The 27,941-nt window shown below is 41.9% G+C and overlaps 1 protein-coding gene across 1 annotated transcript in view; it reads right to left on the minus strand.

Annotated features, from left to right (window-relative positions):
• The window catches only part of DGKQ (diacylglycerol kinase theta), an 88,116-nt gene extending 66,948 nt beyond the window's left edge, over positions 1 to 21,168 (minus strand). Inside the window, exon 1 of the mRNA XM_023944307.2 lies at positions 20,949 to 21,168. Within this exon, the coding sequence (XP_023800075.2) occupies positions 20,949 to 21,168 (220 nt within the window). The remainder of the gene's footprint in view (positions 1 to 20,948) is intronic.
• Positions 21,169 to 27,941: the final 6,773 nt, after the last annotated feature.

The following is a 27,941-nucleotide window of genomic DNA, read 5'->3' on the forward strand; positions in this document are numbered from 1 at the left end:
ATAAACCCAAAATGGCAGCAAACTGAAGCATTAACAGTATTGCTGATGGGGGCAGGAAGGAAAGGGGAGAGGTGGCAAAATCCTACATTCATATCAATAGTCTCAGAGAGGCCTAATTAAGTCTAAGTTCTGACTTAGGAGAGGGTTTGTGGGTTTTAAGGGATGACATTTCATTAGGAAAAACAAGCCAGAAGACACTGTGTGTGAAGTCTCAGTAGATGAAATGCAAAATTCTAAGGAAAAAGCATTTAAAGGAAGAGGACAGGTTGATCTCTTTAAAGGATGAAGATTTCCTCATCCATACAAACTCAGTGATGAGCTACAAGCAGACACATCTATGGGTTGTCTAAGTAAAAAGAAAGCAATTTCAGTTGCAGCTTTCCGACACTGTACAAAACATTTGCTTAAAAGTTTAGGGGGCTTTATGTGGTCTCTCCAAGCCACTGGACAGGCAAACAGCACCAACCATAATTGACAAGTTTACCTTGAGGTTTTCTGCTATTCAGTAATAAATTACTCCTTTTTTGTGAAAAATAAGGTATTGCTAATGCTCAACAAGAAGCCATTTGGCCATTGGGCATCACAGTGCTGCTCCCTGTCCACATGGAGCATGATATCTGTCTTTACAGCAGGCTCTGCCCATCACTTCCGAGCCACTTTTCCTACCACATTCTGTTTGACTTGGTGTTTTAACAAAGATAAAGGCCATGTGTACATACAGCAACTCACGGGACGTACAGCCAGAACCTCTCCAACATACACTTGAAAAGAAACAGAAATCTTTCTCCAGGCCTCCCAAGCAAGGCAGGACATAAAAGCTGGGAATCACTGTAACTCATAAGCTGTGTAGCACTTCCTAGAAAAAGGATGGCTATTTATACCCTCCAATATGTCACACTTTTTCCACATAAACATTTTTCTCTCTGTCCTCAAGACAGGCTTCAAAGCAGAATCCAAAAGTAGGAAGAAGAAAACAGTGAATTATACCCTGTAGGGACTCTAGCTATGTATTGGTGTCCCATGCAAATGGTGGCCGGGTGAGAATTGCTCATGAAATATCAGATATAACACATAATCTTCTCCCTCTTTTGAAAAGACAACTCAGCCCTGAGAAAAAGTCTAGATGGTGTTAAAAATTACATATGTTTCCTCTTTGGGAAAATATTCACCATAATTCAGTTTTGGTGTTTTTCAAAGAGAAATTTATATTTGTATTTTAACATGTTAGGTTTCATTTAATTTTTTTCTTTTATCTTGAACACTGAAGTCTAACTTTGCGTTTGAGAAACATATTTATAAGTAGAACTATCAAACTGCTCTCCACAGAAGGTAAAGGACTATCAGCACAAGAACAAAATTGATTTGATACTGTCCTGGAAGGGTGATCAGCTCAAAACAAGACTTAGTGTGGATCTACTCAGAGAGAGCACTCGTTTTGAGGTTAACAAAAGCACCTGCAAAGTGACTTGCAGTTCTTCCTCCAACCCTCCGTTGTCTGGATTGTTTCCCTGCCAGTCACCCTGTGCCCTGAGGTTTTTATGCTCCAGTACTACAAGCAGCCGTACAATCTGCTTCTTGCAACAATCCGCCGTCCTCACTGCAGGTGCTACCACGCTCGGGTTTTGCAACTCACAGCGGAGCCACCAACATTATCATGGCCACCGGTTACATCCAGGACTCCCAAAAACAGGAGGATAGAGGGGAGTTCCTGCAGCCGAGCGCTCCCTGTGCACGCTGGCACACTCCAGCAACTCACAGGAAACAACACACTGCCTCGGCCGACTGGCACGGCCTGTCACAGAGCCACCACAAGGGAACCTGTCATGTTCTCACAAAGTGACAGTACCACAGCTCCTCAGTACTGCCTGGACAACTTGGCAAATAATAATTTTATTTCGCTTGGCACTATTCGTGACTGCCGTAACTTGCTTGCATTCTGCTCGCTTTCACCAACTCCCAGCAAGTGCCTGCCAAGTTTCTTCTAATCTTTTAACAAAGGTTACAGATTTCTGAATCACCTAGTTGACTGAAGGGCTTATACTTGTTTTTGAAATAAAACATTAAATCAGTCTCAAACGGCTTAGAAACTCAGAATTCTTTTTCCCAGATATTAGAGCACAATACATTTTTCATTTCTGGAAAAATTTAAGTGCAATGCATTGAAGAACCTACCCAGCTTATTAATGTGAATATAAATACAACTAAATTAAGTGCAGTAATTCTCTGAGGCATCTTGTTAAATGTAAGACTTGGAAGAAGTCCCTGTCTTGGAGAGTTTACTAGAACGGATGGCCTGATATATGTAGGAGTATTACATAAACGGAAAATCTCTACAGTCCTCTATAAAAAGCCCTATAAATGTACATAGATTACATGAAAGAATTACAATGGGACTAAAATAAAATAGAGAAAGGAAAATGTCATGTTCAAGGTCTAATGCTGCATCAGACGCCTATAGACTCAGCAGCAGCTCAGCCAATGCAGAGAGAGAACCAGCTCGCTGATTTTATACTGTTATGGCACATAGGTGGCTTTTGTGCCACTCCTCCTCAGTCTTTTCCTAATAATGCCTAGCTGTCAAGTTGCCTTTTTTTTTGGCAATCACACAACGGGCACATATTTCCCTGGATACACCATTACAACTCCAGGATCCTTTCCTGCCAATCTGTAAAAGCGGACTAGAGACTCAGCAGCTTGTAAGAGAGCTTTTCCTCCCCTTCATAACCACCACTCTACATTCAACCACCCCAAGCAATAAAATGATAGACTGAAATACACTCCTGTAATCCTCAGCAGCTGGTGTCAGCGTGAGCTCTCAACTCACTACTGGCCTTTGTAGAGGAGGTTGTGGACTGCTAATGGAAGAGTTGTGTAGCACAATCCCCTGCACTGCCACAAATCCATGTGCAGCCTTGGCTGAGTTCATTGCTTCCCTCTATCGCTTTTATCTGACACCCAGACCCAGAAACGCAGTCAGTGTGTTTTTGTTTTAGCATTTCACACACTGTGAATGCCAACTTCAGTTCCATGTATGATATCTTTGTTTATATCTGTCTTCTACTAAGATGCTCAGAAAAGCAGGGCTAAGAAAAGGCTTATGGTTATGGTTACCAACTGACTCTGGCACTAGACTTGGGTGGCCAGGGGAATGTTGTTTATATCTTCCTAAGCACATTAATATTTTATAGGATGAAATAAAGTTTTTACCAGATTAAATATTGAAAAATGTGAGGTTTTTTTCAACAACAGGTGTCTGCAAATGTTATAGATTATCTCTATCTAAATACATAATCTTAAAAAGGTTATTTTTTAAAAAATATGAAGCAAAGGATGGAGAAACATAGACAAAGTCCTCATCAGGTAACTAAAGTGTAACTTAACTCTTACTTTGAAGTGTGTCTCTGTACTCACAAGTAAACTTCTACACTCCAGGGATCTCTATCCTCCTTTTTCATATGACAACCTTCAACCTTTTACTGTATTTCACACATCAAATGAAACTCATCTGTAGTCACATCCTTATTTTTTCATCTGAACAAGTCCCAGCAGCTGCAAGAAGCAGCGTTTTCTACTAATCAAAGACTGACAGGTCTCTGAAAAGACAGGACCATGCCCCTTAACACTTCCCACCGCACATTCCCAGACTTAGCTATAATGAGACTGCAGCAAGCCACAACTGCCCCAAACTCTAATTGCTGCAAAAAGGTACACGAGAAGTCCAGAAGGTATACATGAGAAGTCCAGCTTCCTACAGGTGGCAAAAGGACATGTACCTTGTGGTAGCTTCGGCCAGATCCTGCATTGCTAGCAGATAGTTCCAAGAGCCAACTGTGTCATGGCTGCAAACTCCAGGGTGACAAGCACCAAGAGCAGGATTTAGTTTCTGTTTCCCAAAGAAATGTTGGGATTCAGTGGACCCCTTGGGAAGGTGATAGTATAGGCATTTTTTACCTTACAACACTTGCCTAGTGCAACAGAGCAGCAACCTCTGCAACAAATTAAGTTTGGCAGCAGTTTCCTCAGGGCAGAAGGATGTGCAGTGCAGTTTCATGCCTTGTGCTTTACAGCAAGCATGGCTACGCTTTAAATGCAGCAGGTACTACAGAGAGAATAATGGCTCCCACCATTTACTCCAGAGGAGTAATTCATTCCAGCGGAAACTATTAAATTCCTTTTCAATACTTCCAGTAATTTTCATTTTCAGTAGCTCCAGTAAAGAGGGCATTACTGTTAAGAGTGTACTACAACTACATCTGACTACACAGTCTGAAGAGTTAGGGTCAGATTCTCACCGGCCAAAAAACAGCACAACTACTTTTAGTTTGCTAAAGCATAACAATTTACCAAAGCCAAAGATTTTTAACTTCAAGTCAATACACCAGATTATAAATTTGGTCATGTAGCATACATCTTGTTTTTATCACAATGAAATAATGAATTAAGGGTAAAACTAAGCCCTCAAAACATTACCAGGCTTTCTGTAAAGCTTAGTGCTTTGAATAGACAGTCATCAGTACTTCTAGCAATATAAATATTTCTCTTTAACAGATGCAGTTATTACAAATCTTTGTTCCTTATGTCACCAATTTATATAAGGCATTCAACAATCCAGAACAAGAGGAAGTATTTGAATTTGCCTACACTACAGTCTTTCAAGTAGCTATTCTCACCCCTCCCCTCACTGAAAAAACAAAACCTCAAACAAAACAAGATAGCGCTCAGCAACTGAAAAAACAGCTTTTTTTAAAAGCACTGTCAATCACTGCTAGCATATGAGAAAACAAGATGTTCTTTTATTGTCCCTCTTATTCAGGAAGAAGATGTAAATACTTGTTCAAGTCCAGCTAATATCCCCAGGGTTGCCCTGAAATAACAGTAGAGTCCTTTGCCTTCTGGTGGATCACCAAACCAAACTGCTTTACTCCAGGAACCTAGAAGGGCTTTCAAAATTCCCAATTTGTTTGCCAGTGTTCACAGAGGTGTCATAGCTTCCACCTTGGCTCTGCCAGGACTCGTAGTCATGAAACTGCAGCGCTGGCTTATATAAAGAAGCTGTTGGCAAGTGCTGGGGTACGGAAGATGGGTACACAGGTGCTGAACATGAAAGAATCAACTTTCCCAGATTAGTTAATAATAAGTCCCCCATGCACACAAAGGCTAAGATGGCCACTGCAGGAGGCACAGCTACTGCAGCATGCCTACAAGACAGAAGGAGGAAGGACAACTGCTTGTAGACGGACAGAGGAAAACAAACAAGAAATCTAGCAATGCCAGGGAGTAAACCAAAGCTTCAAAGCTGTTATGCAAGACAACAATAACAGCCTCTACTTTCCAAACAATGAATCAGTGGGACTTAAAGGGCATATCAGCACCAAGACAATTCAGCCAAAGTCAATCTAATGCTTTCAAAACAAAGTTTTATTTTGGTCAAAACTAAGTAGGTTATTTCCTCTGCTCTGCCTGGTCTTCCATAGCACATGCCTGACATAACAGAAGCCAAAATACAGGTTTAATCTGCCTCTCTCTTTCAGGGGCTTTATCACTCCTTTCTGAAGTTGTCCTTGGTGTGCAAGCAGGCTTATTTCGTTCAGCAGGACTGCCTTTGCATTCACTGAAGAGGTCCATTGACAGTAAAAAGACAATAGGTTCCAGAAAATGCCCACAGGCTAATTAGTTACAGATTGGAGAAAAATACTTTATTTTTTTTCTATCACAGTGTTCTTAAATCGTATCAGAAACACTTACCAGACTGCTTATCCAGACAGGATCATTCAAGCTGGTGGAGAAGTCACTATTTTCATGAGTAACTTAAAAGCAACACTTTCATTTTACTGGAAGTTTGTGGGACTCAACTTTTACATTTGTTACACAGCTTTCAGCTACTTTTCCATTGTAGCAGCTTGCCAACACAGACGCATTTAGCTTTTTCGTTTACAACTGTGACCACAGGCCAGTCTGAATACTGCGACTATTCATTTAAAGGAATGCTGGGACTTCACCAGCCTATTTCCCAATTCAGCAGAAACATGCAAAGACCTGTATGCGATATTGGTGTGCTCCCTCAGACAAAAACACAGCCTAGTTTAAGTTTAGAAGTCTGTTGTGCAATGCTTGCTAAATGTCACCAGGAAAGCTGTCACTAAAAGCTTTGGTCTTCCCAGAACATTTCAAACAATGGTGAGAGAGGAATGGAAAAATCTCTGAAATCTTTAAGCAGTCAAGCACTAAAAAGACCCTCCTTTCTTACAGTGGTGAGAAACTTCAGGATTTTGCTTGTCTGAAAGTTCAATGAAACCACACTGTAAATACTTTTCCTCAGAAAATCCAAAGGAAATGAAAACCCTGTTAAGGTTTTCCAGATACCTACTGAGTATCCTTATGGATCACTTGAATTTGACAGATCTTTTCTCTCTCCAGGATTCCCTGGTCTTGTCAACGAACCAGTCATACCTGCTTCTGCTTTAAATGGAGGTACCAGCATATACCCAGTCTGATAAAAATGCAGTTTGCCTCCAGACAATGTGAACTGCCTTGCACTTTATATTTCCAGAATGATCTACATGAGAACACTTTCTCTTTATAGGTACAGATACTACGAATAAATGTTTTTGTAGCATCTGTAACTTCAAGGCAGCACATCTGAATTCCTATTCATTTGTATTTCAGATATGCTGTTAGAAAACAACAAATAAGACAAGTGCAAATAGGACAAGCTACTTAGAGAAGCTACTTACAAGCTTAAGAAAACAGTCAGATAAGTTCAGTGATGAACTGTCAATCATTTGGTTATAGTAAGTTTGCTTGAACTGTAGTAGCCTCACAAAGCACCCGGGCTACCTAAGCACTTCTCACTCTCTCATCCCTAGGGCTGTAAATTTTCTGAAACCTACAACAAGATGTCTTGTTTCTCCATCCTCCTGGTACTGTAAAACGAATATTGGCAAATGAACTACAGGAACTTCACCTGCCAAAACAGAACTCTCTCTGTCCTCCCATCTCCTGACTCTACCCAGTGCAAGTTTCCTAGATCCTGCTAAGCAGGAAAAACCAGAGCACCAACAGCTGGAGACAAAGGCACCTACGCTGTGTGCTCAGTCCCACCAAGCCTTTGCACTCCAAGGAGAAATTAATCGCACAGAGAAGTTATACCACAGTAGCAAAAGCAGCTAGTCAAGAGACTTTTCTAAGTGATAACCACAGCCATCAGAAAATCTAGACACCCTATCTGTGTCTATAAACAGAAGAGGGGTCTATCCACTCCACTTATTATGCTGCTCTTTCCACTCTGTACAGTATGGCCAGTAAGGATACAGCCCAGCTGAATACAGGTTGAGGTGTGAACAGAAAGAGAGCAGACCTGCTGAGAAGCACTTGGGGATCTTGGTGGATGAAAAGCTAAGAAAGCATGGCCAGCAGGTCCAAGGAGGTGATTCTGCACCTTTAATCTGCTCTCATGAGACCTTGCCTAGAACATTCCACCCAGCTCTGAGATCCTCAGCACAGAAATAATGGATACACTTGAACAGGTCTTACAGAAGAGCCACAGAAATTATCAGGCCGGAGCATCTCTCCTATGAGAGACTTGGGATTGCTCAGCCTGGAAAGTGAAGGCAACACAGAGACCTTAGTGCAGCTTTTTAATACTTAAATGGGACATATAAGGAAGACAGCAGGCCCATTGGAATAGGACAAGAAGTAATACTTATAAACTAGAAAAGGGTAGATTTGAACTGGATATAAGGAAGAAATTTGGTATGACAGGGATGGTGAAACACTGGCACAGGTTGTCCAGAGAGTTTGTATATGGCCCATCCCTGGGAACATTCAAGGTCAACATTCAAGGCTTTGAGCAACCTGATCAAGTTGAGAATGTCCCTGCTTATCGCACAGGATGTGTGGGAGCAGGGTGTTGGGCTAGACAATCCTTAAGGACACTTCCAACCCAAACTATTCTGTGATTCTGCTCAGTGAAACTTTGTGAGAAAGGTGAGTTCTGCATAGACTTTACTTTTTTTCCTCCTGAAAGACAGCTGAGTCAGACTTCCTGCCACTGTAATTAGGGTGAACAAAGAATTTCAGAGGCAAGCAGTTTTAGTTACTGAACAGGTCCACAATATTAAGAGTGTTTTCTTCTTCAGAGAGATGGAAGATGACTAGTCTCAAACTTGTGCTCACACCCAGAAAGCACAAACACCTTCTCTTTTCTTGAAGATTAGGCCAAAGGCAGGACAGTGCCATAGGACAAGGCACTGGTCCACTAATGGAAAACAAAAAGTCCCCATAAGGGCTACAACATCAGGGAGTTCAGCAACTCATCTCCTGACAATTCCAAAAAAAGAGATCCTTCAAAGGAAGAAGCCTCCCACTAACCATGTGAAGTTGCACAGGGAGCCTGCAGGGACACAGTTTTTGCCACCAACAATGTAACAGCAATAGATGACTGGCTGTGACTCTCTCCCAGCAGGGTCCCAATCATATGGGCTATCAGCTATCTTCGAGGATGCTGAAGGCAGAAGTCCAAAAAGAAATTGTCTCTGAACCACAGAAATCTGTCTGAGGGCAAACAAGCAGTCAAGCAGCTCTTTTGTACAGATGAGAGGATCAAGGTTGCTCACACAAGCCAGATGCAAGACCATGTAACACAGTTGTGCCTTTTTCCTAGGTTTTCCAGACTGCAGCCTTCACACAGCTGGAAGGGGCCAGGCCAGTCTGAAGGCTGACAGAAAAACCTCTGATCACACTCCCTGCACATGCAGTTGAAGGCTATAGATCCTAACAACCTTCAAAGAAGGTTCTCCAATGACACACAACTCATAGCTTCCGCAAGATGCCATGGCGGTAAGAAAATCAAGTATCAAATACTACTAAAAGCCTCTTGAAGACCATTTAGCAATCAGAAATTTCTATGGGCTCTGTCTTAAGCTGGTGCCTCTTATGCCTTTTCTGCAGACTGCCCATGAAATCAACTGAACCCCAGGGGCTGGAGCAGAGATGCGCCAGCTCGACAGCATGTGTAAATGAAATTGGACAGGAGGGGCAGAGAAACATGAAATGGTTAAAACCAGAAGAACAAGGAAAATCCAGCTACAGAACCACCTACTGCAGAGCATGCAGCCAGTCATAAATGCTTACCTCCCTGCAGCTGCTTCTCCAAGTCACTGTTTTCAGAGTGATGCCTTACAAAGGGAAACTTTGTCAATTGTTTATCAGCACTGTCCAGCTGACTTACAGCTACTGGTCACAACAAAGAGCTATAGCTTACAGCATTCAGAACAGAAAATTACAAGGAAAACTGACCCAGCCCACAATTTAAAGGAAAATGCACTAAAATAATTTTACATTTACTGCAAGCATCCTTGCAACAAAAGCTTCATCGTAGAATCATAGAACGGTTAGTGCTGAAAGGGGCTTTGAAGATCACCTAGTTTCAACTCATCCTGCCATTCGCCACACCAGGTTGCTCAGCAAACCATTCAACCTGGCCTGGAATGTCTTCAGGAATGACGCATTCACAGTTTATCTGGGCCACCTCTTCCAGCCTCTGGGCAAAGAAATTCTTCCTAACATCTAATCTAAAGATGCTCTCAGTTTAAAATCACTGTCTCTCTTTCTGTCACTATCTACCCGTATAAAAAGTCCCTCTTCTTCCTTTTTATAACCTCCTCTCAAGCTACTGAAAGCCTTCTGTTCTCCTGAACAACATGAGCTCTCAGTCTGTCTTTACTGCAGAGGCACTCCATCCCTGCAATTATCTCCATGACCTTCCTCTGGACACACTTTAAGAGGTCCACGTCTTTCTTGTTAGGATCCCAAGCTGGATGCAGTGTTCCAGGTGGAGTCCCACAGGGACAGAGTGAAGGAACAGAATCATCTCCCTTGACCTGCTGGCCACACTGCTTTGGGTGCAGTCCAGGATGGGCTTGGTTCTGGCATCGCCAGCTTGAGCCCATGACAACTCAACCATTTTCAACCATGACAACTCAAGTCCCTCACCACAGGGATGCTGTCAGTTGATTTCTCCCAGTCTGTACTCATGTCTGGGATTGCCCCTAGCCAGTTGCAGCACCTTGCCCTAACACTTGCTGACTTCATAAGGTGATCATGAATAGGCACCCTACATGAACACTGCAAGGTTCCAGCCCTCACACGTGTGGCCTCCTGTACCACTATCACTCATTACCCAGTACAGCACAAATAAATCCACGCACTGCCATGTCAGTGTCATCCTCCTCAATAACAACACAGATGTCTCCTATGAAAAACCAGTCCTGTCAGCACTTCTGCTACAGGACATACTTACTCTGAAATGCCTCCACACACATAAAAGGAAAATAACAGTAGCACATCTTCCAGCTTTGAAAAAGAAGGATTTGAGTTACACTTAAACAGGGTGGATCTTGGCTGAACTTAATGCACAGTAGGACTTCATAAGCTGTGACAGAATTCTGGCAGCAAAAGGTGATATTGACACAGTTGCCTGGACACTCACCGTACCCAAAGACCTGGAGACATTCTCAACAGTACCGGCTACAGACCAGCTGTAAGACACACCAGTTCTACACCTATGTGGCATATCACCAGTGACACACAGAGTAAATCCCACATGTATCCATGCACACAGGGACTTAGTGAGTTGGCTCTGTGCTCTTAGCAGTGGGGGAAACTGAGAATTCCCTCCAAAATGCACTTAAGATGGTGACAAGGAGAGCCAGGCAGTATTTCACATAAACCCAGTCTTTTCCACTCAGTGCTATAACCAGACAGGAGGTTTGCAATCCCTTTTCTGCCTCTTAAAAACTGAACACAGAACATAAATATATAATACAAAATCCTGAAGATACTAGAAGAAAAATCACTGCTAAGCTTAGCTACAGTAACACCCACATATAGCCCATAACAGCACAGTTACAATTTTTCAAGAAAAGCTGGATAAAATCAAAATATAGGTCTCATTATTGATCTACCTAACCCCATAATAAATTTTCTTCCACTTTTAATTTGGGTAATTTCTGGATTATCTAAGGCATCTCAACATTTCCTAGCAAGACAAAACAAGGAAAAAAACAAGATACCCTAGAGCTGCCATGGTAACCTTTACTTGTCATTCCTATAGGGCTTAATTTCCAAGTTGCATCATACTTAGAAGTACATAAACTATAGGATTGAAGTGAAAAAAACTCAGACCTGGAAAGAATAGAGGGGAAGAAAAAGTGGAAAGCAAAGAAACAGAATCCTGTGCCAACTGGGTAAGTACATTCAGTATTTTTCCCAGTGTAGTTACTACAAAGCTATTGACATGGCCAGGAAACTAAAGGCAAACGATTCACACAGTGGTGAATCGGGAACACAAAACACTCACAAGGCACTATTTCCAAAAATCAAACTGAAAGTGCTGATCTCCGTGTTGTTTTTTTTTAAATCCTGATTCCTAATCTTATACACTTCAAGCATTTTGGAAAGATTCCTTTTAAGAAAGTGTGAAGATTTTAGTTCCACCATTTAGGTCTGAGTCATTGATGAGATCAAAGACTATAGTTATCCTGAATTAAATCAACAGTTTCTTTCAAATGTCTAAAATCATACAAAATTCATAGAAGATCTATCTGGAGATCAGAAGCCTGCAGTGGCTCACCATATACCACTGGTGAGTACACCAGAACTTCCAAGATAAAATAATTCTGTTCATAAACACTAAAATTCAAAATCCATCCCTGGAAAGCTATAAATATTTCCCAAAGAGGGATCAAATTATATCAAGGCTCATACATTCACCTCAGTTTAGTGTTGTATGGTGTGGCCTTTTCAATTTATCAGACAAAATTCTTGTAGCTCTTGATCTTAATTTACTATGTAGCATAATCAGCTATTAATTTATGCACATGAATTATCAACACATACTGAAAGGCTCCTAAAGTTTCCCAGGACATCATATTTAAGAAAAATGTTACACTGAGCAAAAGTAAAAGTCAGAAAGCAAAACCAAAGAAATGTCATATACCTCCACTATCTTACAGATTTACTTTTAAACAATGTATTTGGTTCATCTGAAGAAAAAGTTCTTGAATGAAAAATATAATAGTATCAAGAAATCTCTAGGCATTTGCCAAACAGGAGCAAAGAGAATATAATAGGAACATAATAACAGAGGTCAAAACCAAAATGGACACAATGATATTTAGCTTCAATGTTTTGAAGATTATTTGTAACATGATAGTATTTTAACCTTCTGCTTCAGCCTACTTTTTAAAAAAAGGATTTGCCAACCAAGGCCTAATAGTCCCAGCTGCTGTTAGTTAACTTCTTCACAAGAGAAAATACGAGCATATTAGTCTGTACTTGATTTCAGAAATTGCACAGAAATCGAAACAGGAATCTTTTAAATTCTTTTTGTTTAAGGCTGTATCTCTTCTTTCATACCTCCTCACCTTGGATCACGTGTTCGGTTTCTCAGTCGGCATCTTCTGTTTAAAGAATTATGTCCACCCAGCATCCAGAGAGTTGGAGCATCCAACATAACTGCAAGCTACCATTTTCACCATTTTCACCATCAGTAACACCATTTTCAGCCCCTCCTAGGACCAAGGGATTGTGACTCCTCGTTGGAAGGCCTGCTATTACTACCAATGACAACTGTCAGCAGTGAGGGCAGACACTGTGCTCACAGCTCACGTGCACACCTGCCAGGCACAACTGTTCCAGTGCTGTACCATGCCACCAGAACATCCCACAGCATCCACCCAAAATCTGGGCAACAACTTGCAAAAGTGTCTTGAAATTTGTGTGAATGTTTGTGAATACCCACAATTTTTTAAATCATCTTTTCCAGTACTCTGTATCAATACTGTTTTGAGAAGAGGCTGAATGTGAAAAAGCAGTTTCTCCTAGGTTATTGCTCAACCCACACATTTGTTTTATATTCTAAGGGATTCTTTTTATAGCAGATACATTCCAGGACTACTAGTCCTAATCAGTTTCCTATGCAAATTTGTATGTGCGATGATTTACACTCACTCTGCTATCCTAACTAGATTCTGAAAATCTGCCATATCACAAAAAGCCTTTTTTATTCTGAAAGAAAGCATCCACAGTCACAAACATGATCAGTTTTTTCACTTTATGTTCAGAGCCTTCCCCCATGCTATCTTCATGCTTAGAGAAATCTTACCAACTTCTTTGTATTTATCATGATGTCAGGCAGAGATCCCAACATAATGGTTTCAGCACTGAGGAAGTATTTTTGCTTGAACCACTTAAGGAACTGGCTAGTGGATGACTTCTTATGTTCACTGGTTAACAAGGTGTACCAGTTAGCATTTTCACATTCTGCAGAGAAAGTATTGCACAAAAAGGAAAGACTTATTTCCTGAATTACAGCATGACAAACCAAGACACTAAAAAGTGACACAATCTGCCAAGCAGAAAGAAAAGCAATGAGGAACTGAGATTTTTTCTGTGCATTCTTACACTTAAACTAGCTACCATAACCTAATACTAACCTGCAGAACAATACAATGCTCCTATTTTAACCCCTGAAGTTCAAATTATACAATAATTCAATAATCTCTTACAAGAAAATCTGTTTAGCTAAATATTCAGAATGTTTCTAGCAGTATCGTGTATGTAAAACTTCCAGGGATGGATTAAATAGTGGTCAAATACAGCACTGTTTATTCTGTTAACTGTTTCAGATCTTAATGTTATTTTTACAATAGTAAGTGCCATGACAATTATATCATACAACTGATATTTAAAAAGAAGCCAAGCAAATGATACCAGCACATCATATTAATAATCCTAAACATATTTTCAAGGAAATCACTGGTATTCAATTTTAAACAGGAAAGAAAAAAACAAAGTCACATAAATATATGTGAATATAGATGTATGAATATACACACTCTCCCACCCCCATTCTTCTAGAGCCAAGCAAATAAAATATACTTAAATGAGAACAGGAAGTGAAATGAGGAGTTGACTGTACTCTACTTAATAAGAAACTTCCACAAGTGAGACAATAGTAGGCAACAACAGGGAAGAAGTAGCACGCTTAGTAGAGTAAAAACTGTGCTTCAATGTGTTCCTTATCACACCCACTGTGATATACACACATTAGGTTTTGCTCTCTGCTTGGGAGTGTTTCTAACAGACTTCTAGCAAACTGAAAGTTACCATTAAATAAAAATGCTGGAGGGGGAAAAACACAAAAAGAACAGGAGCTGATCAGCATGTATTGTTTAATCCTTTAGAAAGGTGTATATACTATACACACAACCTGCTCTTTCCCCACTGGAGCTGAGTCAAACTAAACATATTCAAGTAACTTAGTCACCTGTTTTCTGTAAGTCTTGCAAAAGCAGTTTCACCAAAGGTACTTTCAAGAGCCAGCTGAGGGTGGATCTAATTGAGCAACAAGTATTCCAGAAGGAAGTCAGTTTGAGCCAATGAAATTCAGAGTTAGAAACACCTCTGCAAGAAACTAGTGACATAATGAAAAAGTAAAGGTCATCCAGGGACAGCATGGTTCAACGAAAATTCTGAGCTGCCACCTGAGAAGGGTGCTGCAAAATCAGGAAGAGAACTGGCTTTCCATGGAATACTAAGAAGCAAAGCAATATTATAGACAAGTTATAAATAGCACGTAATCAAAAAAGGAGCAAACAGACCAGCAAAGGCACCATGGGTGGTGTGGTGGGTGGAATCAACAGAAATATTTGTTACAAACTGACCAGGGGAGAATGAAAACTGTAAACCTTTCAGCCGTTCCCCCTGGCAGTGAATGTAAGAGGCCCCACCTTGAGTTACAATTACAACTTACAAATTAATGCCCATTGAACTTAGCCTGGTCCCTGCAGTAAAGCAATTGTCAATGGAAAGTGATTGCTTAACGGGGTTATTTCCCATGCAAAACCCAGGATATTAACTAACGTTGTCAGGGAAACATCAAAATACAACTAACATCACCACCAGAAAAAAATTGCTGAGCACTAAACTGACGGAGGACTGAGTAATCACACAGAGATGTGCACTGCAAACCACCAATACAGATTTCCACATCTATACAGAAAGAAGGAACGCATGTCATCTCTAGAGCAAGGGGAAGTGTTATTGAAATGTATTGGTTTCCAAAAAGAAAGCAAACCTGAAGCAGGAACTGCATTAGCACCCAGCAAATGGACATAAATGCACATCACCTAAAATCTAAACAGGCAGGTGCTTCTCTACCCATTAAGTACTGAGGTCACTTCTGACTGAAATGCTGCACTAGTTTGAAACAAAATGCTTTTAAAAGGCCCAGTTTTATATGGAAAGCCTTAGAGTTTACTGTCCTTTGTTTACTACAAAGAAATAGCTAGCCAGGCATTTATCTCCCACACAACTGCAAGAAATAATAAAATCTTTTTTACACCCTTAGCACAGGACTACAAGAGCTATGGTCTGTGGGAAACTTACCAGAGGAAGCCTGAAAAATTTTGTGCAAGATTAAAAGAAGCCCAGGGTACTACCCTCAAAGATGGCTGAGAAACACCTGAACATATTATGTCTGAGGTATATTTGACAAATGATCATCTAGAAAGAGAACCTGCAGAGCACCAGCCACAGCCACTTCACACCATGATGGGTTGATGAGCACCTTCCTTAGTGCTTTTACCACTGCTCAACGAGTCAGAGTGAGGTAGTAACACGGATGATACATGAAAGTGCTGTGCGAGGCTTGGTATTGGATTACAGGCTTTAGCACTTTTCTGCAGTAAGTTATTTACTACCTAATTGAATTTTTGAACTGAAATCTGGGCTAATGCTATCAACACAAACTATAGCTTCCAGCTACAAAAGCTGTTTGCATTCTCACAAAGCACCCTGTCCTTTTCTCTGCATCACTGATGGTGACAGCGATATTTTCCTCTGAGGCACTGTCAGAAGGAGGCAGGGAAAAGAAAAGCATGAATTCTCTTCAGTACAAAATAAATTATCCTTCAAAGCCAGACCAGTAAATTGCATTTTTCAATGTGTCAGTCAATGTTCCAAACATTTTTCTCAACATGTATATCAGCTGAGCTGAGCCAAGTTTCTCTGTAAGGTTTCATTTTCTGGAATTTTGGGGGGTGTGTGGGGGGATTTTTTCCTTTTTTGACAGTCCTTGTTTGCTCCATCTAAGTTTTAAATGCAGCAAAGTCACATTCACTCAAATATCTCAGCACCAAACATCTTGTTGTTGCACAGAATGGCCCCACCACAGACAAGAAAACCACTGAAGAATAAAGGCAGAAAAGTCTTGGAAATGCAAACTGATTGGAGGCTAGAAGAAAAATTGTGTTGTGGTTTTACCTTCTTGCAGCTTTTATTTTTAGTTCAAAATGCACCAAAAGCAAGTGAAGCTCATCACAAGAAGGAAGAATATGTTTTTCCTTTTGAACTGTAAGCATTAAGGCTCTTGGGGGAATCTCATATATCACTCACTTCCTTCAAAACAGATCTGAATGAAACCTGTAGGGTCAAGGATGTTTCACATGTCTGTCTCAACAACAGAAAAAGAAATTACGGGAATCCAAGGAGATTGCCTCTTGTCCCCTTATTCCCTGCTACTACTTCCATATCTCAAAAAACTGGTAGATTTAACACACCTTCCTTATCTCTGACTATTTTCTTAGAACAGCCTTTAAATTTAACATACTGCACAGAAAATCTGTCCAAAATATGCATCTGAAGACTGATGCAAATGCTGTCGGAACATCTCCAGGCTCTCCTAAATCAACAAGGAACAACATGGCTTGTCCTTATCTGGGACATGCCCATATAAATCACAGCAGCTTTCTGGCTGTCTTGCCAAATCTGAGATTTATGGCATAAATACAACTCAGATCCACCGTTTACATTTTATTCTGGAAAAGCTGTGGTGTTGTCAGCCAACATCAAAATCAGATTAAGAGAAACAAAGCTTTATACATCTTGGAATAAGTTTGGAGGTTCTGCTTAGAAGACTAAAAAAAAATAATTTAAACCCCCCCCCCCAAAACCCCTCAATTCCTCCCCCTGAAACCAAAAATAGACAACAAAGTTGTTGTTTCCCGAAATATTGACTTAGAGCCTTCATATCAAGACAGATGCCCTATATGCTCAAATACATATCAAGAAGTCAGTGAATACAGTTTCCCATAAATATGCTAATGAAATATATAGAGTTAAAAAACCTAAAATGGTTAAACAATTGTAAATTTGCAATCAAACTTGCTTATTACTTAAATCCCCTATATTTTATCTTTGGCTAAAATAAACCCAAATTACTTTGCATTAGAAAGTTTTATAGAACTGGAAATATTTGTAGCTCCCAAAATGTACAGATCCACAATTCTTCCAACATTTTTTTTTCTTTTATGTAAAACAAAAGCACAGTGAAAAGAAATTTATTTATTGGTGACTAAAACTAATTCTAAACTCCAGTATAAAATATCTGCTAGCTACCTTTTAGTGTATGAAATTGGTCTTTCTGTGAACTACCAGTAAGAGCTCTCTTTACACTTCTTACACAGACTTCTTATATCTAGTATTTTTCATTTTTAAGATGCAAGCACACATACATGAAACCTCAGTCATTTACACTGCCTCTTCTTTACCAAGCCTGAGGAAATTTAAACCCACTCAAACCTGAAATGACCATGCTTAGGAAAGCAAGAGCAATATAAGACAGCAGTTTTCATGCTACAACTCTAGATTCACTTATTCTGTCACACATACGCACACACTTATCAAAGGAAGTCACAGCTACAAATAGCAAAGTGGTAAGAAAAACAGTTCTTCACAAGAGGTTTACAGAAAACAGATTTGTCAGGGCAGGGAGGACATGTGAACAAACCGCAGACGCAAGCCTAGTTGACTGATATCACAAAAAATATGTGCACAGACACTTAATACTGTGACATCTTCAGACCCAGCTGGACACCCATTCCACACAGGAAGACTACCGCATTCCCTATAAAATCTAATTTGTAAAAATACCTTGCTAATCTAAGCAAAAGAGCTGCAATTCTCCCCTAGAGTACCTTCAATCCCATACAAAGTGCTGGTGGCCAGTGGTGTGGCCCTGAACTGGAGTGGGAAACTGTGTCTTATTTTTAAACAATCAGATTAGACGCAGGACACTTTGTGCCTTGTATGGGAAGCATCAGAGCACCTCTTCTGAGTACTTTTTGGAATTCACAGAGAAAACCTAAGGACCATCTTGGCCGCCACTATCAGAAATGTTTTGAGAATTCGTTCTGTTTTCTTGTACTTTTGTTACAGAGCTATGTAAACCACACGGATACATGCCAATCTACTGAGTAGCTGGTAAGTTTATGGAAAAACTCCACAAACTTCATCATTCACACATAGAAGATGCCATTCTCCAAGCGTCTAAAGGTCAATCCCAACTAAAACACAAATCCAGGCCATTTAGGCCATACAAATACTCAAACAAATGACAGATAAGAGGTGGGCTTTTTAAGGTTGTTCCTTTATTTTTAAATTTCTTTCTTTTCAATAACTGGTGGAGTCACACCATGAGCATGCTTGGTTCCCTTCAAAGACTGGAAACTTTTTGTTTTGGTAATAACCAGCTTCAGGGAACGTCAACACAAACAGCATCAGGAGACTGAACATCTGAACCTATAGATCTGGAAGAGCAACCACTGCAAATCCACTTAGAAAAAGGCCCCTTGATGGCTTCATGTTGAAGCCTGTAGGTGGTTTATCAAACGGAGTCCAAAGATAGCTGCAATTACACCTGCAAATTTAGACTCTCTGCAGAGAAGAAAAAAGAGGTAGCAATTATCTACTACGTTTTTCAAGTGTACAGCAAATGTTTCCTTCTCTAATTGCTGGGTGGGTTACTTTTTTGTTTTAACAGCCTGGCACTCCTTCTATCACTTTCTAAAGTGCAATGATCAAACTCCAGTAGTTAAGGAAAATAGGACAAGGAGTTAACTATTGCATGGAATGAACTTATACTGCTGTTTAAGAAATCATATTAGCATTTATTAAATAACTTGGAATTGGAAAACAGCAGACAGATGAGCAAATGACCCATCAGGTGGTTTTGAGATTTGTTGTTTAGCAGCAAGTTTTTAGAAAGACAAACATGACTCTAAGCATAGCTGGTTGAAAACCGACAAGAGGAGAAAAAAACCAAACAAGCAAACAAACAAAAAAATAATTCTTATCCTTCACCTAGTGGAGACACTGAAGTGCCAGGTGCCATTACAGAGTTTCCCTGCACACTCTGAGCAGAGAATGTTAGAGCTAATGAAAACTGAGAGCATTTTCGCAGTTTTACCCCTCACAGAATTGACTTATTTAGGGTGGAGATTTCAGATGTAATTTTAAAAGAGGTATTTTAACCATGCAGCTTGGAAGAACCTCATCAGCACATGGTCATCAGGCAGTGGTGCTAAGGATGCTTGTCCAGAATACTGCTGGAAAAGCCAAAGGGGAAGTACAGTTCCAGAACACCAACTGCAGTGGAAAACTAGGAAAAAATCCTAAATGCAACTTGCAGCATCGCACTACATCTAAGTATGTTATATTTTGAGTAGGGAAAAAAAAAAAAGTGAGCCATCCTGGTCCTTTCACATTTTGCTAGCATTACCTGTTAGCATTACCAAAACTGCTCAGTTCTTTAACTGGCAAACTGGCACCTGAATGCCCAGTCTTACGATTCAAAAAATTTGCCATTTTTAAAGTCAGTGATAGAAGAGACCATACAAGATTGGCTTTGTGTATTTTCACAATGAAAGAAATTATCTTTTTTGCTTATTTGAATAAGTAGTGACATTATGCTACACAGACAGAATGACACTTCCCTAAGAAAACTTTTACGCAAATACAAAACCATCTTTGCAAGACCTGCTTTGCACCACACGGGAACACGGCTTTCACCTAACTTAATCCTGCACTCTCTTTACCCCTAACAATGGCAACAGCCAGAACCTATTTCAAGAATTGCAGGGCAGTTGTTCTACACCTGCAGCCTTGTTTGACACCCACCCAAACAATGAGGCTCGTGTACAACCTGATTCTTTGGACCTGGCCTGGGAGCTGCAACCCAAGCCAGCTGGACTGCATATGCTGATGAAGACATCACGTTTTGTGCTGTTTTGTTTGGGTTTTTTGTTGTTGGTGATGGTGTGTTTGTTTTCCTTTAAAAAGGGACACAGAGATCCATTCTTTTTGCCATGACACCACTGGATTTTGCTGCATCAGAACAAGTTATAATTTTTGTCCCTTCCAAGAACCTCAGCTGCCGCACAGGCCAGCAAGGAAACCTAGCAATTCCTTCTTCTCCCCTTCCTGGTGTGAGCCAAGGTTTAAAAGGCTCAAACTCCACACAGGTCTCAGATTCTCCATGGGATCAGGCATTTCAGCAGGTAAAGGTTCCCCTGGGAGGACCCACGGTGAGCTGCTGGCATGCTTGGCAGCTCACAGTGTGTCTACCTGGGGATGGGCTGGGGCACTGCTGGATCACAGCACATACCGGTGTCACCACACAGGAGTGAGCAGTGACACATCTCCAATTTTGCATTATTTTTGTGAGGAACTATTATTATTAGAATTTATTCCTGCAATTTTCAATAGGAGAAGAATTTTCAGCACTGCTGTTGTTTTCAGACTTGATTATTGCAATTTACGACTGTTATTATTGTAATATTACTAGAATTTTGATTACTACCATTAGACACTTCTTTTTTGTGATGGAATGCACTATTTTTATTACTGTATTTCAGCACTGTGCTTTAGTATTGCGGTTTTACGTTCGATTTTGAAATGAGATTTTAGTACTATAGTTTGTTGATACTAATTATGAATAGAGTTTTTTATGAGCAATGGGTTTGGGCAATTTTCCCGCCCCCTCCCACCTCGCCCCGGACGCGTCCCCGGCAGGTCCCGCCGCCGCCGCCGCGCCGGCAGCCCCTTACCCTCGCACTGGTAGCCGGCCAGTCCCCAGATGAAGTCGGTGCAGTAGTGGCAGAAGGTGGGTTTGGTCAGGGTCACCCTGCGGAACGCGTGGCCCGGCGGGCTGCTGCCCCCCGCCGCGCCGCGGCCCCGCCCGCCCAGCACCGGGCTGGAGGCCGGGCTGCCGCCGCCACCGCCGCCACCGCCGCCGCCGCCGCGCAGCGAGCGCGCCCCGTCCGCCATTCCCGCCGGGCGCCCCTCCGCGCGCTCCGCGCCGGCCGCCGCTCGCCCGCCCGCGCTTCCGCCCCGGGGCGGTGGCGGGGGCGGGCGGGGGCGGGCGGGGGCGGCGCCCGGCGGAGGCGGCGGGAGGCGCGCGCTGCCCCCTGCCGGCCGCGCCCTCAGCGCCGGGCCCGGCCTGTCCTGAGGCCGCTCCGGCGGCCCCGGTGCCTGACCGCGCGTTCTGTGGAGAAACTCCTCCTAGCGTCCATCCTAAACCTCCCGTGGCGCTGCTGGAGAATATGTTCTCTCTCCTGTGCCTCGGAGAAGACACCCGCCCCCACCTCGTGGCTGCAAGGTCCTCTCTGGGAGTTGTCGAGAGTGATAATGTCACCATTTCTCCAGGCTGAACGACCCCAGCTCCCTCAGCCGCTCCTCGTATGACTTGTGCTCCAGCCCCTTCGCCATTCTCGTTGCCCTTCTCTGGACTCAGAGGCAAGACCTCCAGTTTCTTGCCAGGACATTAATCTGCAAGGTTTTGCTATCCCATCATCATACCGTTTTAGAGCACACAAAGCTCCACCTCAGGAAGTTTTGTGATGATGCATTGCCAGAAGAAAATGATTTGCCATAGATTTTGACTTCTACACTCAACATCTCTGACTTCATAAGAAAAGATAAGGGGTTCTGCCAAGTCTCCCTCCTCTATAACACAGTGGGGTTTTGTTCTTTGTTTACTTAACCTTCTTGTTGCTAGTTTGGAAAATGTTTACACACCTGGATGTTTCTATGTTGCTAGTTTCTGGAATACCTCTGTTTATTTGACTTACTCTGTTGGATAAAATACTATGGATGGAGTAGGTTGGGACAAGAAAGGAGGCTATCACTTTGGATTTTCTGTATATAGATGTATGCTGTCTGGATCTCAACTTGTCTGTGTCCTTGATCTCAGCTTTGCATTGAGAATCTCCACTGGGCTGTTCAAAACAACATCCATGTACCTCCATTAAGCACTGAGAGATAAGAAATGGTAGTTAAAATTTTTCTTCCTGGCTCCTATTTACCTGTGTTTTGGTGAAGGGTGGAATAAGCTGGTGTAATAAACCTCTTGTGTAATAAATCCTCATCCTGTGGACCAATAATAACGTTCAAAAATTTCTTAGCGTCTTCTAGTTTCTACTACTCTTATTTTATGTCTCCTTTCTGTGTTGGGAATATGAAAGTAGTTTTGATCAGAAGGATTTGACCTTTTGGAGGAAAAGCAGTAGAAATAATTAAGAGACCAAACAAAGCATAATATGACTTTTTATGGTGGGAGAAAGAATGAGTAATTGCGTACATGAACTTTGAAATACTTCTAATTGCTTCTACAAACATGATTTAGAGAACATATATAAGATACTACAGAGCTGTATTAAGCCCCAGATACACAGGAGGACAGGGGAGAGGGAAGCAGTGTGAAACCCCTTTGTTTGAAGGTGTATGCCTGCTGAAGCTGATCAGCCAAAGCACATAATGGTAGTTCCCATCGTCCACAAATTCAGCCTTGCCTTAGTCTTCCTAAAAATCCTAGCACAAGGTCTCTTGGAACACATTTCTGGGCTCATGGGGAAGAAGACAGAGAGGAACGGCCAATATTAGATTTGACAGTGATCAGTGGTGCCCAACCTACTTAATTACTTTCCATGACAAATGTGTAGATCTGTGTAGGAGAGAGCACTAATATAACCTAACCTTGACTTCAGCAAGGTTTACGACTTGGTGTCCCACAATATTCTTGTATCCAAAGTAGAACATTATGTTTCTGCATGGGTGGACAACTAGATGGGTAAAAAACTGCTTGAATGGTTGAGGTCAGCAGGTCGGGGTTAATGGGTCATATTTGAACTCTGCCTGGACGCCCATAATGGGAGGAGTATTACAGAGGTCTCTCCTGGGACCTGGGCATTGAGCATGTTTATGAAGATCATGAGGTGACAGAGAGCAGTACTGTGAAGTGATGCCAAGTTCACACATGACACAAAGCTGAGAAAACAGTCATTACACTGCCATCTACAGGGACCTGGACAGACAGGAGAAATTAATCATATCACAGAATCAAATGGTTGGTTTGGGTTGGAAGGAACCTTAAAGATCATCTAACTCTTCTGCCATGTGCTGCATGAACACCTTTCATTACATCAATTTGCTCCAAGTCCCATCCAGCCTGACCATGAACACATCCAGGGCTGGGGCATCCCCAGCATCTCTGGGTGACTTTTTCCAGTGCCTTTTCACCCTCACTGAATATAATTTTTTCATAATATCCAATCTAAACATACTCCCTTTCAGTTTGAAGCTACTCCTCCTTTTTTTGCCAACACACACTTTTATTTATTCTTAAAGTCCCTGGGGAGGCACTTTAAGACGTCCCTCTCCAGCTGTCTAGTAAGCTCCCCTCTGGTACTGGAAGGCTACAATGAGGTGCCTTCTCTTCTCCAGGCTGGACAATCCCAATTCTTTCCACCTTTCTTTATGGAAGAGATGCTCCTTCTAGTCCTCTTGGTGTCCCTCCTCTCACTCCAGCAGTTCCATGTCCTTCCTGTGCTGGGCCCCCAGAGCCGGATGCAGGTTCCAGGTGGGCTCTCACCAGAGCAGAGCAGAGGGGCAGAATCCCCTCCCTCCCCTGCTGCCCACGCTGCTTTGGATGCAGCCCAGGACACGTTTGGCTCTCTGGGCTGGGAGTGCCCATGGCTGGGTCATGTCCAGCCTCTCACCCAGCAGCACCCCCAAGGCCTTCTCACAGGGCTGCTCTCCACCTGCTCAGCCCCAGCCTGTGCTGATGGTGCTGGGGGTTGTCCTGACCCAGGTACAGCACCTTGAACTTGATCTTGTTAAACCTCATGAGATTCCCATGGGCCCCTTCTCGAGCTTGTACAGGTGCTTCTGGTTGGCATTCTGCTCTTCAGGAATGTCAGCTGCACAACTAAACCTGGGGTCATCTGCAAATTTGATGAGGGTGCACTTCATCTATAAAATAACAGTGCTTCCAATACAGACCCCTGAGGGATACCATTGATCACTGATGTCCATTGGAACTCTGAGCTGTTGACCAGTACCCTCTGAATGCCACTGATTTCTTATCCATGTAACAATTCACCCATCAAATCCATCTCTCCCCAGTGTAGAGAGAAGGATGTTGTGGAGGACCATGATAAATGACATCTGCTGCCCTTCCCTTGTCCACTAGTGGAGTCACTCTGTCACAGAAGGCCTGCAGGTTGGTCAGGCAGGACTTGCCCTTGGTAAAGTCACGCTGGCTGTCCCAAATCACATCCCTGTCCTCCATGTGCCTTAGCACAGCTTCCAGCAGGATCTGTTCCATGATCTTCCCAGGCACTGAGGTGATCCTCAGAGGTCAGTTGTTCCAGGGATTCTCCTTTCTACCCTTTAGAGACAGATACAAGGTTTTCCCTTTTCCAGTCACCTGGGACTTCACCTGACAGTCACAACTTTTCAAATGTCATGGAGAGTGGTTTGTCAGCTATATCAGCTGGTTCCCTCAGGACTCTAGGATGCATCTCATAGGCTCCCATAGACTCTAAGTATGTTCAGGCTTTTCAGGTGGCCATGAACCTGATCTTTACTTAGAGTGAGAGTGACTTTGCTCCCCCATCCCATCCTGCTGCTCATCCACTTGAGAGGTGGGGGAGGAAGAGCTACTGTGGAGGCAGATAAGCCTTCCAAGGCTTTTCCTTGGAGGAATGTGCCCTGAGGGAACTGTGATAAGCTTTTCTCAACCCTCTCCTTGAGAGATACCCCTTAGATGGGACAATCCTCTCTTCTCATGGTGAGCTATCCCACCATGCTTTGGTGACTATGTTGATCTTTAGTAGCCCATTGGTTTTTCCCCCTGGTACCACCCTGGCTTTCCCCCATAAAAACCCCAGCTTCTGCCCAGTTCAGTAGGGACCTGCCATCCCTTTATACCCTTTGCAGAGCTGCTGGACAATAAAGGCTATCTCTGTGGAGTCGCCACACAACGCTCCTCTCTCTCTAAGTCAGTCCAGGATAACCTAGCAAGCAGAGCTGAAATCACTGAGCTGAAATCACTTGCAGCCACAGGCCACTGTGGTTACCCAGTGGCCAGGGATTGCCAGAGAACCCCTGAAGGCCATCTCTTGTGGGACTGCTCCCTCTGGGAAAGTTGTGGCATCCCAGATCAGAACAACAGACCCAGCCTGGCTACCACATTACCATTGAAGACTGGCAAAAGTTGTTATGTACCTCGTCTTTCTCCTCAACCGTTGTTGTCAGCATTGTCTATCAGGGATCACACCTTCTTTGACCTCCAAATGAACAGACAGGCAGCAGGATAGCACCGTAGAAAAGGTCTTGAGTGTCTTGGTTTTCAATGAGCCAGCTGTGCACACTGGCAACAAGATCAACAGCATCCTGTTGCAGATGCACAGCTAGTTAGCTGAAAGAAGGGATTATTACCATCTCCTCAGCACTGCAATATTAGACTATTGTACTCAGTTTTGGCCTCCATAAAGGAAGTACATGACAAACTGCTGGAGCTAATTTGGTGGAGAACCATGAGAGTGGCTAGGGATTAGTGCACTTATCCTGTGCAGAGAAGGCTGAGGGAGCAGGAGTTACTCTTTCTGAAGAGACAGTTTCCAGAAGATCTCATAGAATCTCCATAGTACTGACAGAGAGGTTTTAAAGAAGATGGACCAAGGTCCTCTACAGGATTATGAGGACAAGAGACAAAGGGCAGAACTTCAAACTAGGTGTTCAGACTGGATCTGGGGAGAAACCTCTTTACCCTAAAGGCAGTCAAGCAGAGGAGCAGGTTAAGTGGAGTTCCATTAACCTGTCCTGCCTTTCTTTTCAACATAGCCTGTCCTCTTGAAATATGTTTCTTTTGTATCGATCTAATAGTTCTTCCCCTCTTAAGAGTCAGAGGCCCAAGATTTGGAAAGCTGAAACTCATGTGAACAAGTCTTTCCTACTTTATCTAGGAAACTACCTTTTAATCGTATCAAAATCTGACTGTTTCAAAAGCCTGAGAAAGCAATCAATTGATCTTTTTATAAAAGGTGAAAATTAATTCAATTAACAAATAATTACATACACTACTGAATCACTTACTGGAGCAGGTAGTTACAGGGTTTATTTGATAGAAGACTGTAGAATGGTAGTTTTTATAGTTGAGATGTAAATGAAGTGAGATTTTGGCTATTTTTTAACAACTGACTCTCCAGATAGATATTTATAAGCTACAACACAGGGGCAAGAACTAAACTTTTTGTGCTTTAGCTTCCCATGTTATCTCTGAGCAACATGTATAACCATGCAACCTAAACAACCAAACAACCTAAACCATGCAATGGTTGTCTTCAGCCAAGTTTGCTAAAACATCTGCTGCCAGCAGCCATGGAGTATGGCAGCAATTGAAGGGAAGCCATCCTTTCCATTTCACCTGTGTGGAGCTGTCACATTCACAATTGTGATAGCTCATTAGAAGTGTCTTTGTTTCTCATGCAGAGTTGTGGCTTGACAGGCTGGTAACTGAAAGATGAAGCAAACAGGATAAAGCTATCACTTCTTAGGTATACCTTCATATTTTTTTAATGAAGAAGTGCCTCAGATGAAAACAAACAAAATTCTTTGAGCATCTGTTGTCTTTGTTTTGACAAGATTAGTAAGACAAGATTAGGGAAAAAATGTAAGGCCTCTGAAAAGAAAATATACTTCTTTTCTTTCCTGATAAACATTTTGTTTTGTCCTGATAAACAGTTTGTTTGTAAACTTTGGATTCTATAACCACATTAAACTCAAGTTAGGCAACTCCAGGGCAGGCATTTTGGAAAATTGTCATTTTTACAAGTTTCTTGGCTTGGTGAAGGTGTATTCAGTAAATGGAGCAAGCTTTGCACCTTGGATCTTCTGAACATTTTGTAACTTCCTTGTACTCTTTATATCTAGGGAGAAAACATAATGTGACAGATAGAAAGCTTTTGATGCAACTGAGAAATGAAAGTTCTGGTACATCATCCCAAATTTATGTACAAGATTAAATAAGTTTGATGTGGTGTCAATATCACATAATGATTTTATCCTTTAAGGAATACAGTTAATCATACCAGAGCTCTCTTGACACTGAGTATGATGAAAATCAGTTACTAAATTCTTTCATGAAGCAATTAATTTGTAAGCAAGCTTCAAAAAAGCTGTCAGATCCAGGTGGCATCTAGAGAGGATTTAATAGGACTGTACAAATAGGGAAGTAGTGGGTGAAAAGCAGATGGAGCTGTGCTGTTTTTTACTGGACTGTCCTGGCCTTCCCATTTCCTGGTTTCACAGAGATCTACAAACAATTTCATCCATCCACTCACAGGATGGGAGTCAGAGTCATTAACTTCCCACATGCCAGATAATCTTGTTAAATTTCTATTTCTATAAAGTGTGTTCTTTACATGTTGGTGAAGTGTGAAAGTGTGTAATCCAATGGTACCTATCCCATAGAGCCGTAAGCAAAAGCCTTTCTAGATTACTGGAATCTTCTTTATTGTTGACTTCCATTTTCTGGATTTCCTTCATCAAGGAATTGGAAGAGAGGAATGACATAAAATATATGTGGAGGCTGAAAGTTTAAAATAAATGATGGCTTCTAAGAAGCAAGAATTTAAAACACAAGAGTTACTTTGAATGTGCCCTCCTGTTGGCAACCAGAAGGGAAGAAGAGCTACAGGGGGATTGGTTTCATTTGGTTTAAACCAGCATGTCAGTATTTGGAAAATGAGGGATAATGC

The sequence above is a fragment of the Cyanistes caeruleus genome, chromosome Z (genome assembly GCF_971803275.1).
Source record: "Cyanistes caeruleus chromosome Z, bCyaCae1.hap1.1, whole genome shotgun sequence".
Classification (NCBI taxonomy): Eukaryota; Metazoa; Chordata; class Aves; order Passeriformes; family Paridae; genus Cyanistes; species Cyanistes caeruleus.